Genomic DNA, 12,101 nt, shown 5'->3' with positions numbered 1-12,101 from the left:
GCGCTGCCACCGCCCGCCAGTGCGCGCGGCTCAGGGCCCCGGACGGCCGCCTCGAGAGCCGAGGCGCCATCCGGGGGCCGGGCCCCCGCCCGCGGCCGCCTCGGAGCTGGGTCCGCGGCGCGGCCTCCCGCGGCCCCCCGCCCCCTTCGCGCCCGCGCGCGCCGCACTTTCGCCACGTTCTCGGCGGCCCCGAAACCCGCAGCCCTGCCGACCAGGCCGCGTGCCCGCCCGCCCGTCCGTCCGTCCGTCCGTCCGCCGGGACGCGCGCGGCCGCGGGCGGGGGCCTGCGGCCTCTCGCACCGGCCCGAACGGCCCCGACGCGCGGCGAATCTGCCGCCGCGGCCGCCGGAAGTGAGGCCGCCCTGGCGGAAGTCGCGCCGCCCCCATTTTGTGGCCCGCCATGGCGGCCGTGTCGAGGCTGCGGCCGGGACGCGGCGTCTGGGACTGAGGGGCCAGGCCCGGGAGGCTTCGGGACGTCGCGCGGCGCAGCGGAGGACCTGCCCGGACGCCGGGGCCGCCGCCATGTACGGCGCGGGCGCGGGCCGCGCCAAGCCCGAGAGAAAAGGCGGCGCGAAGGAGGAGGCCGGGCCCGGCGGCGCCGGCGGGGCGGGCGGCCGGGTGGAGCTGCTGGTCTTCGGCTACGCCTGCAAGCTGTTCCGGGACGACGAGCGGGCCCTGGCCCAGGAGCAGGGACAGCACCTCATCCCCTGGATGGGGGACCCCAAGATCCTCATCGACAGGTCGGTGCCTCCCCCCCCGCCGACCCTCCCCTCCCTCGCCCGCTCGCTCCGCCTGACGTTGACTCGATGCCGGGGGCCGAAGGGGCCCGGGGGCCCGGGGGCCTCCCGCCCCGGCGGGAGGGGGGACGGTGAGACCCGCCCCGCGGCCGCGGCCGGAGCTGGCGCCGCGCCTGCCGCCGGAGGAAGCCGCCGGGGCCGCGCGCCCCGCCCGCGGGCGGCCGGGAGCCGGGAGCCGGGAGCGCGCGCGGCCTCCGGAACGCCGCTTTCGGACCCCGCGAGCCGGCCGCGCCCCGGGCCGGCCCCGCCGCCGGGCAGAAGCCGGACAGCGCGGCCGAGGCCCTCCGCGCGGACCCGGGCCCGCCGAGGGGCCGTCCCGGGGCGCGGGCGCGGCGGGCCGGCCCGGGCGCGGACTCGGGGGGCGCCGCAGGGTGTAGGGTGGCTCCCCGCCCTCCTCCCCGGGTCTGGGAATCCCTTTCGGCCTCCGAGCCGGACTGCAAAGCTAACTGCACCGACCTCCTGCCACTAAGCTCCAAGGTGAAGGAAGCCCACCGTTGGAGAGGCCCAAGACTGCGTCTGCAAAGCCTTGGAACGCGACTGTAGGGAGGACCTCTGAGCTGGGCCAGGATGGACTCACGCTGACCGGGAGGCCTTTTGCCATCCCTGACAGTCCCCTGTGGAGCTAGAGCTAGGAAGCAAGGACTTTGTGAGGGGGCTGCTGCAGATGGGGTGCGCTCTCTGCCCAGGCGTGCCGGGCCTTGAACCGCTGTCTAGCCAGTGACGTTGTGGCCTGAGTTACCAGGCCTGCTTTCCAAAGTGTTACTCCTGACATGTATTCAAATTAAAGTTTGGGGAGCACTGACGCCCAGCTCTCCGCGCTCTCTGTATCATTCTGTACGTGGCTTGAGTTAGGCCTCCCAGAGCTGGTGGGGAGCAAACGCTACACTTGTACCGCCTGTACGGTTTTTAAATATAATCTACATTTGTAAGTTAAGGAGGTTTACATCAAAGCAAAACTGACTTCAAAAATTAATGAGTGCAATGCCTGAAGTTCCCTGGAACTTTTGGACTTTTTTCCCCTATCAATTTGGTCTCTGTTGCAAAATTCGACTTTAGTATGTGAGGCAGACTTTTGTCTGAGGTTGCATCGTTATTGCAACCTCAAATCTGAGTGTTTTGTCTAAAGTCTACTAGCTCACTCATTTATTCTCAGATAGCTGTACTTTGACAGCACCATCACCGAATCTTTGTGTTATAAGCATGACAGCAAGTGCTTTCCTAATTCCCCAAATAGTAACTATTGGTCCATGTGAGATATGTCTTCATTTATGCTATTTCCTGGGACAGGAAGTTTAGAAGGAAATGCTGTACTGCCTCCTCTACTGGTTTTGCCCTGTTTCCTAGTGAACCTCCTTAAACTGCATGTATATGTCACTGTTCCTATGTATGTGTGTCTCTCTACCACATAACCCAGCACTTATTTCCTCAGCCAAGTGGCTAGGGGGCCAGCCTAGCCAAGATTTTATCTCCAATGGACGCAAGTTTCTTTGATGAAGATCTCTCCTGAGAGTTCGGGACTAGCAGAAAGAAGCGAGGAAATTTCGACCGTTTGGTTCTTACGGATAGGTATTTATGTATTCGGTTTGTGTGAATGTAAGCTATGATAGTTAACTTTTCAGAAAAAAAAAAATATTATTTTTTTTGCAAGTGGCATTGAATGGTTGACCAAATCATACACGGTAAGAACTGCTAGAGAGGTGGATGTCATTTATGTTTTAAAGGAATATCTTCCTTTAATTAAATTTTACTGTGCTGTAGAAAGGAGTATAGACTTTGTTAAGTTAATTTGAGTTTAAAAGTAGGTGAGATATGACTAGCCACGTTAAATATAAATCTGAAAAGCCTTACGTTTGCTTTAATACTTGTATTTTATTATTTTAATTGGTAAGTATGTACGTAGAGTGTCACACACAATCAGCCCAGACAGTGACTTCTGTCTGCTGACCTGCGCGTTCACATTACAGATATGATGGGCGTGGTCACCTGCATGACCTCTCTGCGTATGATGCTGAGTATGCCACCTGGAACCGAGACTACCAACTCTCTGAAGAGGAGGCGCGAGTAGAGGCGCTGTGTGATGAAGAGAGGTATTTAGCCTTGCATACGGACTTGCTTGAGGAGGAGGCCAGGCAAGGTACTGCTCAAGAAAGACTTACTTCTGCCACAACTTTTAAATTTTTAAGTATTTAAAAATTTGCTCCCATTCATTTTACTCACTCTTTCTGATATTATCTTGACAGTACCCAGTGGATTGGAAAAACGAGTCTTTGCGTTCTGAGAGGACCTCAGGATAGTTTATATGTAGAGCCACAAAGAATTTTCCCAGCTTTTGAGGGCAGACTGGGATTTGAAAAAAAAAAAACAAAACAAAACAAAAAACAAAAAACCAATCTCTTTAACTGTTCTTCTTTAACAGTATTGTATGAATTAAATTGATGTTCTTGTCTTTGCCTTAACAATCAATCTTTAATGCAGTTCTTAATCCCAAAGTTTTCTCAGCAGGAAGAAATTTTCCTTAAGAGACATGTATTCTTCTATTTGTGGTAAATGTGTACTGGCAGAAATACATTTTGATAGCTAAAAAGTATGCGTTTTCAGAAACATTTTCACCTTGAAAAGAATTTGAAAAAAGTGTCGTATACTTTTGTTGTTAGCTACAACTTTAGAAATGGTAAACTTCTAGTTTTATTAATAAAGTTCTCATTTTTATTCAAAGAGGAAGAATACAAGCGATTGAGTGAGGCGCTAGCCGAGGACGGGAATTACAGTGCTGTGGGTTTTACGTATGGCAGTGACTACTATGACCCATCTGAGCCGACCGAGGAGGAGGAACCTTCCAAACTGAGAGGTGCGCTGGCTGTTGACATCATCACGATTATAGTAGGATACCTTCCTTTGGTGAAATAAAGCGAGAAACTAAAAAGTAAATTGTTCATGGAGGTGAAAAATGGATTCAGACTTTTTCTATACTGGATTCAAGTAGGGTTGTTTCTTTTTTTTTTAATTATTCCTCTTTCTTAGTGATTTTGTGTTCGTGCTTTCCTGCGCTAACTCTGAAAGCTTTAATTTTTTAAAGAGTGCTGCCTAAAGTTGAAGCTCATTTACTACAAAGAGAACCCCATTGTCTTAGCCTCCCTGCTTTGATCACTTGTCAGTAGCGGTGATGGGAGCCTGGGACACTTAAGAGGGGTCACTTATGTGTACATGTTCCATTTGACAAAGAGAACTTGAGAAGTTCTCACACCCTGTGGAGAAGTCATTCACACCCTGTGGACTTAAGACTGGGGAACCCTGTGACCCTTAGTCCTGCCAGTTGTACAAGGGTCCTTCCTGCCCGTGGCTAGACCCTTCCCCCTCAAGAGTTGTGTGGCAACAGAGCAGCATGTTGGGCAAGCAAAAGAGTCCTAGGCAGTCTGCTTTGTGAGCCTGTAGACTTTCCTAGTAGACTTTCAAAGTTCATTAAGGAACATAAAACTTTCTGCATGGACTTTTTTTTTTTTTTTTTTAATTGTTATGCTGTTTCTTGCGCTTGAACTCAGGGCTTGAATTCAGGTTCTGAGCATTGTCTTGAGCTTTTTTGCTCAAGTCTAGCACTGACACCTGAACCATAGCTCCACTTCTGGATTTTTAGTTGTTCTTGATAAGAATTTCATGGACTTGCCAGGCGCTGGTGGCTCATGCCTGTAATCCTAGCTACTCAGGAGGCTGAGATCTGAGGATCGCGGTTCAAAGCCAGCCCAGGCAGTAAAGACCGTGAGACTCCTATCTCCAATAAACCACTAGAAAACCGGAAGTGGCGCTGTAGCTCAAATGGTAGAGCGCTCGCCTTGAGCTGAAGAGCTGAGGGACAGCACCAAGGCCCAGAGTTCAAGCCCCACGACCGACAAAAAAAAAAAGAATTTCATGGACTTCCCTGCCTGGGCTGTTTTAAACCTGTGAAAGAGTCTCATGGACTTTCCTGCCTGGACTGGCTTTGAACTGTGATCCTCAGAGCTCAGCCCCCTGAGTAGCTAGGATTATAGGCGTGAGACACCTGTGCCTGGCATTCCAGAATAAATTACCCTGTCCTAGTAGTCTGGGTTAGGTGAGCAACCCTTAACCACAAGTGCAGTTTCATAGATAGTTTTATTGGTGAATAAATGTGCTGCTTCATGCTGTCTGCTGCAGGTCTGCCTTGGCAGCAGGGTTGAGTGTCCCAGAGCTGACCGTATCTCTGTCTAGCATTTCAGTTTGTCTGCTCTGTTCTAGATGTTGGATTGCTGCCTAGGTATAATTATCAGCGAAGTGATAATGAATAGTTACAGTTCTGATTTTCAAGACTATTAGTATAACTGTTTCTCTTCAAGTATACTTCCTCTTCACAAAGTTCTCTTTAGCAAATTTGGTTACTTTCTTTATAAAAATCATGCTCTCAAAACTTTCCCTGTATCTTTTTCTTGTGTATGTGTAAGTGTATGTATGATTGTGGTCATTGGGACTTCAGCTCAGGGACTGGGTGAACTCAGGCCTACGTGATGCCCCTTAGCTTTTTTCAGTCACTTGAACTTTTTGCTGGTTAATTAGCGATAAGAGTCTCACAAACTTTTCTGTCTGAGCTGGCTTCAAATTACATACAATCCTCAGATCTCCCCCTTCTGAGTGGGTAGAATTATAGGCATGAGCCACTGGTGCCTGGCCCATGCTAAGTTTTTACAAAAATTGGGCTTTTTGTGTGTAACTATTTTAACTTGCACTAATGGTTTTCTGACCCAGCATCATATCTGTGTATTCCTTGATTCTCAGGCTCACAGTATTCTTGACATTTCTTAATTAAATCCGTTACTCTAGTCAGCAAGGCCTTCGTGGCCTGGTTTTGCCCATCAGTACCTGACTTCCCTCTCCCTTCTGGCAGCACACTGTTTTCAGTTGGTCTTGTCTTTTATATTCTATAACTTTCCACCATCGTGTATACTTTTTTGTTCAACAAGAAAGGGCTGTTTGAATTTAGTTTGCGTTAAGTGTGTATCGCAATGGCAGGTTTTTATTCTGTGCTACTAAGCCTGTTTTTCTGTAAGAATAGATAGAAGCTGGGTGCCAGGTGGCTCACACCTGTAAACCTAGCTACTCAGGAGTCTGAGATACAAGGATCACAGGATCACTATTGTGAATAGTGGGGCAGTGAACACGAATGTGCGGGTGTCTTTATCATATCCCGGCTCATGATGCTCAGGGTAGATGCCCAGGAGTGGTATGGCTGGTTGTAGGGAAGGTCTGTGTTTAGTGTTTTGAGGAACCTCCATACGTGGAACCTCCAGCGTGGTTGTGCTAGTTTACATTCCCACCAGCAATGCAGTAGGGTTCCTTCTTCCTCACACCCCCACCAACATTTGTTATCCGAATTCACAATGTTGGCCAATCGAGCTGCGGTGAGATGGAATCTCAGAATTGTTTTGATTTGCATTTCCTTTATGGCCAGCCAGGATGAGCATTTCCTCGTGTGTTTGCCATTCTTACCTCCTCTTCTGAGAAGTCTTCCCTCAACCATTTAGTGATTGATTTATTAGGTTTGGGAGAGGTTAATTTCTTGAACTCCCTGTATATATTGGCTAGTAGGCTAAGGTACATTTTCCTATACCATACTGGCATTGTAATCAACTTGTGTAGCACACAGACAAATGTTGTTCAGTGGCTGTAATGAATGAACAGAAATGGAAAAATACATCTGATTGTTTATGAAAAAAGAAAGAAAAAAACAGTGATAATGTTGCTTATGCGATATCTTGACATTTTTTTTAAATGCTCAAGTGTTTTACAATTTGATTATTAAAATTGATTATACCACCAGGATCACATCTGTAATCCTCTATCTTTAGGAAATGAGATCTGATGATTGTAGTTTTAAGCCAGCCTATGCAGGGAAAGCCATGAGATCTTTGTCCCCAATTATCACCAAAAAGCCATATAGCTCAAGTAGTAGAGCGCTAGCCTTGAGCATAAAAGTTCAGGGACAGTGCCCAGACCTACCCTGAATTCAGGCCCCAGGACTGGCACATGCTCACACACACAGGCCCGTGTACATGCACGTGTGTGCGCCTACATACACACATAGACACACAGTGATACCTACTGGAAGGAGGTCTTGAAAAGCCAGTTAGTTAAATGCAGAAGTAAAAGCAACAGAGGGAAAAGCAGAACATCCATGTCCTGGCTAAGTGTCGAGCACCCTGCTCTGATGGCCGTGTCAGTGTCGAGCATCCTGCTCTGATGGTGATCTCCGTGGGGGCGGGCTTTCTCACTTGCACCTTGTTGGCATATATGTACCGTAGAGCTAGCACTGCATTGAGGGAGACACAGGAACTGCAGAGGTGCCAGGATCACAGATACATGCCCAGACTCTACAGCTGGGAACAGCAGGACTGGAGCTCAGACTTCTGCCATGCTGCCCTTGTCTCTGGGAGGGTGAAATGAGTATTAGACATAGGGAGGTAGAGCAGGAAGTTGTGTTGGTGAACATTGCTCAGAAGTTTTATTTGTTTGCTTTAACAGAAAAGTCTGAGGCTGAAAATTTGGAAGAAAACGAAGAACCTTTCATTGCCCCTTTAGGATTGAATGTCCCGTCTGACGTGGAACTGGTATGTGTATTTCTTCTCAATTCTCTGTCGGCGTTGCTCTGTCTTCACCTTGGGTGCTGCACGTGCAAGAGGACTGTGTTCATCCAGCTGCTGTCCAGGCACTCCACGCTGTAGAGATAGCTGGGGGAAGCATCACATTTCACATGCTTTAAGGATGATGGAATAAGCCGGGCGCCGTGGCTCACGCCTGTCATCCCGGCTACTCAGGAGGCTGAGCTCTGAGGATTGCGGTTCAAAGCCAGCCCGGGCAGGAAAGCCCAATAAACTACTCAGAAAAAGCTGTAAGTGGTGCTGTGACTCGAGGGTAGAGCACTAGCCTTGAGCACAAAGAGGCTCAGGGACAGTGCCCAGGCCCTGAGTGTAAGCCCCAGAACCAACCGGGAAAAAGAAAAGAAAAGAAATATAGCAAAATAACTAACACATTGGGCCTGTTTGGGGGTGGTCTGGAGGGCACGTGACTTGCCCAGCATGAACCACCATGTCAGAATCAGGTGCATGTATTGTCATCCACATGTAGACATGAAAACGGCCATGCTCGAGGCAGCTTTGCTCATGACCCATGTGCCTTGTTTCTCTCTGGTATGATTTTTGGGGGGAGATGCTATATCTTTGCCTAACATTTTTTGGGCAGTTTTTCTGTCATGATTTGTCCCTGTACATGTCTAGTCCGCTCTTCTGCCCGTGAGAAAAGCCAACGTGGGAGTTCTTGGTTAGGCTGCTTTGCAGCTGGTTACCCTCGGGACTGAGTCTCCAGTTCAGCCCTGATTTCTTCAGTTTCGTCTTGTTAAATTGCAGTCGGTGTTAAAGCCAATGCTGAGCTTTTTCTTTGTTTTTCGGAGTATTTATTGTGGGAATTCTGTATTCTAGGTTGTGTGCCAAGCTGCTTTTGGTGTATTTTGTATTTTCAAGGGGTGTTCACATGTGGGCGTTGCAGGGGTACACATGGATATGGATGTCAAGTGCTTGTGCTCAGCAGCAAAGGGTTTTTTCTTTGAGTTTGTTGTACCTGGGTTGCAAGTGCTGTCAGTGGAAACGTTTCAAGTGCGTGTTGATATCCATCGTACCAGTCACTGGGTAGACAGCACTTCACAGACCCAGGGTCTGACCCTCCCTCTGCTGCCCACTGCCACCCTGGGTTCAGCCTTTTTTCCTTCCCTGCAGTATGTGATGAGAGATACCAAAAATAGCCCTTTCAATCCTTCCTCACTTTACTCATTTACATATTCTCACCCCCTGGGATTGACCTCAGTGCCTTGCACTTGAAAGGCAAGTATTGTACCACTTGAGCTAAACCTCCAGCTCCCTTTACTGTGGCCGTTTTCAAGTTAGGGTCTCATTTACATTTGCTGGCCTGTGCCACAGCCCTCCGGCATCCCTGGGGGCGGCAGACTCATGCCCTTAAACCAGCTTCTTTCTCTGTTTCTTTTTTTAAAACAAATATACTTAACTCTTTGGGTTTTTGTAATTACTACCTATGTTTGATTCTTTAGTTCCAACTTTTGGTCATTTTCTGTGGTTAAAGCTTCAAATATTATCTGGAGCCAGGTGCTGGTGGCTCACACCTGCAATCCTAGGAACTCAGGAGGCTGACATCAGTTCAAAGCCAGCCTGGGCAGGAACATCCATGAGACTCTTATCTCCAGTTAACCACCAGAAAGCTGGAAGTGGTGCTGTGGCTCAAGTGGTAGAGTGCTAGCCTTGAGCTGAAGAGCTTAGGGACAGCGCCCAGGCCCAGAGTTTAAGACCCACAACCAACAAAAAAATATTATCTGGAGATCAATGAGCCTTATATCGATATCTGTTCCGTGTATTATCGTACATGGTCTTCTTGTGTGTTCTGACCCGTTGAAATGAAGCCTTAAATATTGTACCTGCTTCATTGTATTTCATGCCAAAGCTTCACAGAGTTTAATTTCTGTGCAAATATAAATGGAAAGGTACAATAGAATTTTGTTGGTATAATTCCTATTACAGCATTTAATGGTTATCTTCAGCCAAAGTATAAATTGTTTAATAAACAGTATGCCTGAGGTAAAAATACCTGTCACACAGTGGAGAGCACAGGCCTAGGTGTCCATTCCTTCCACTGGCGGTTTTGGAGGTATCCTTGAGTAAAGAGGCAAATGTGGAAGCCTACTTGAGAATTCGGTGAGTCTGGCTTGCCTCTTCCATTTCCTTCCTGGCAGTGTCAGAAATGCATCATATAAATCACATCCTGTTGTCTCAAGTCACCAATGTTGAGTATTTTTAAGGGGACATAGAATGGCTGAACTGGCCACACGGGCTGGTACCGCTGCAGTGGAGAGGGCCCGCTCCTGCGGTTAGTTAGGCAGACACTGTAAGGAGCCCTTGGTTTAATCTGGCTTTGGGTTGGGGCCCTCCTTGTACCACCACGACAGACCCCACACAGCTTCTCCAGCAGTCTATTGAGCCTCTAGGTTCAGGCATTGTCAGGTGATCAGATGCCTCTTATTATTGATTCATCGTCTCCATGATCATATGTTTCTCTTCCATGGGAAGTAGAGACCTATTCTTCCTCTAAGCATGTCATGTGTCTGACATGTACGTGCAGTTGGCTACCCATTTCCCAGGGTCTCAGAGCCCTTCTGTGGCCAGTCCTGAGTTCCCCACACAAAGCCAACTCCCCTGTTCCACCTGGGTGGGTGTGCCATGCTGGAGCCATCTGGTACTTGCAAGCAGTTAGTACTACTCACTCAAGTGGCAGAGGTGAGCAGTATCTGCCAGGTGCCCGTGGTAACTTGGACCCCTGTTTGTCTAGTGCTGTTTCACTTGCCTCCCAGAGCACAAGCCCCTGGGGCACCAACCTTAGAATACGGAAGAAAGGAGAGAACTGCGGCTCCTTAGGAACTGCTGTTAGTTCACATTTCAGACTTCAAATAAAGTAAAGGGCTCCGGAAGCTCTCACTAAGCATACACCCTCTCTCCCAGGCATTGTACGGCCACTCTGTGCTCATCTTTCCGTTGATATTTAGCAATTATGACAGATGGGTTCCATAATTACCTGCCTTCCAGAGGAGAGCACACTGAGCTCTGAGCTGCCGTCGGGCCTGTAGGGTCAGGTCCGCGTCCTAGCCAGCGACTGACTGGAGCGCTGAGACCCTCTGGTTCAGTGTTGCTGAGCGTTGTCCAAGTTTGCTTGCACTCTGGCTTTCAGGCTGTTGCCCTGTGTGGACAGAAAAGAAAAGAAGCTAATATGCGCTGCCCTCTTGCAGAGGTGTCCTTTCTTGTGGTGTCAGGACTCATGTCTGATGGGGGAGCCTTTGGCTACTTTGGTCTTGCAAAAGCCTTTCTAAGAGCTTTGTCATTTTACTGTGTATGCCATTCCCCTTGAGGCTGCAGAGTTGTAAGCATAATACTTGGAAGACCTTTCCTGTTCTGAAGAGGTGGGAAAAAATTTCCTAGTATTCCTGCTAATGTGTCTATAGTTTCGCTTGCACACTTGAGTTGTGACAGAATCTGGTGCTTGTTGGGCCTACGGAAAAAAAGCAATTAGTTCATCTCTCCCCTTTGGAGGACCAGAGGCCCGTAGACTGCCCTGGGGCTTCTTCCTCATTTCTCATCTTCCCCTCTCGTTCCTTGTTCACCCTGCTAGATGTGAGTCCAGAGCTTCCCAGAGCTCTCCTTTTGTCTAGTGCTCTTCCTTGAGCTTGAAGCCATGGTGATGGAGTTTGCAGGTGTGAGGAGATAGTGGTACTTGGCTTAATAGACTTCCCTTAGCTCACAGGGCTTCTGCGTGGGATTAGACTAGAAAGACATTTACCAGACAGTCTTTATAATAACTTGGGCATGCTTACCTGTGGACTGACTTGGTTTGGTTTGGTTTGGGTGCTGGGTTGTGTGTGTGTGTGTGTGTGTGTGTGTGTGTGTGTGTGTGTGTGTGTGTGTGTGTGTGTGTGTGTGTGTGTGTGTGTGTGTGTGTGTGTGTGTGTGTGCATTCTGCCACTGAGCTACAGTCTTGTGTGTGTGTGTGTGCATTCTGTCACTGAGCTGCGGTCTAGTGTGTGTGTACGTATATTCTGTCACTGAGCTGCACCCCACACTTCCTAACCCAGGGTCTCTCGTGTGTGTGTGTGTGTGTGTGTGTGTGTGTGTGTGTGTGTGTGTGTGCATGTGTGTGCTCTGTAACTGAGCTGCGGTCTCCTGTGTGTGTGTGTGCATTCTGCCACTGTGCTGCAGTCTTGTGTGTGCGTGCATTCTGCCACTGAGCTGCACCCCCATACTTCCAAACTGCGTCTTAAAATGTCATTGTATAATAGGGATATTCATGTCATTAAATGAAGAGAAATTGTCTAAGATCTGCATAACAAAGAATGGCTTTTTCCAAGCCGGATTTTTTTTCCCCTGTGCTGGTACTAGAACTTGAACTCCAGGCCTTGAGCTCATGCTGGGTTTTTTTGCTCGTAGCTGGTGCTTTCTCATGTAAGCCATGTCTCAACTTCCATCAAGCCAGATACTTTAATCTCACGTTTCCTGGTAGCAGATCTTGGAACGTATTCATAGATGCTTTGCTTTTGTGCAGTCGTTTCTTTGTAAAATTACCTACATGTGGCATTATAACGATTGTAGTCATATTAGATGATTAATAGGCCTACTCTTAAGGCCTTTAAGACCTAAAAGTTGATTGGTTCACAAAAAGCATGCACTGTGTGGGATTGTGTTTTCCCTTGAGTGT

At 48.7% G+C, this 12,101-nt stretch overlaps 1 protein-coding gene across 3 annotated transcripts in view; it reads left to right on the top strand.

Moving 5' to 3' along the window:
• The first annotated feature begins 379 nt into the window (after positions 1-379).
• Positions 380-12,101, top strand: part of LOC138815662 (splicing factor, suppressor of white-apricot homolog) — a 55,847-nt gene continuing 44,125 nt past the window's right edge. For 2 of the 3 annotated variants that reach the window (XM_070005097.1, XM_070005096.1), the window contains exons 1-4: positions 380-740; positions 2,762-2,931; positions 3,514-3,645; positions 7,323-7,408. In XM_070005097.1, the coding sequence (XP_069861198.1) occupies positions 523-740; positions 2,762-2,931; positions 3,514-3,645; positions 7,323-7,408 (606 nt within the window). In that variant the 5' untranslated portion in view covers positions 380-522. Of the gene's footprint in view, positions 741-1,267; positions 2,364-2,761; positions 2,932-3,513; positions 3,646-7,322; positions 7,409-12,101 lie in introns of all 3 variants that reach the window. The other variant, XM_070005098.1, reaches the window with a different exon arrangement.

This window comes from Dipodomys merriami, unplaced genomic scaffold, assembly GCF_024711535.1.
Source record: "Dipodomys merriami isolate MVZ:Mamm:240054 unplaced genomic scaffold, mDipMer1.0.p SCAF_655, whole genome shotgun sequence".
Classification (NCBI taxonomy): Eukaryota; Metazoa; Chordata; class Mammalia; order Rodentia; family Heteromyidae; genus Dipodomys; species Dipodomys merriami.
The sequence above is the reverse complement of the archived record's forward strand: the minus strand, read 5'-3'. Positions and strand labels throughout refer to the sequence as shown.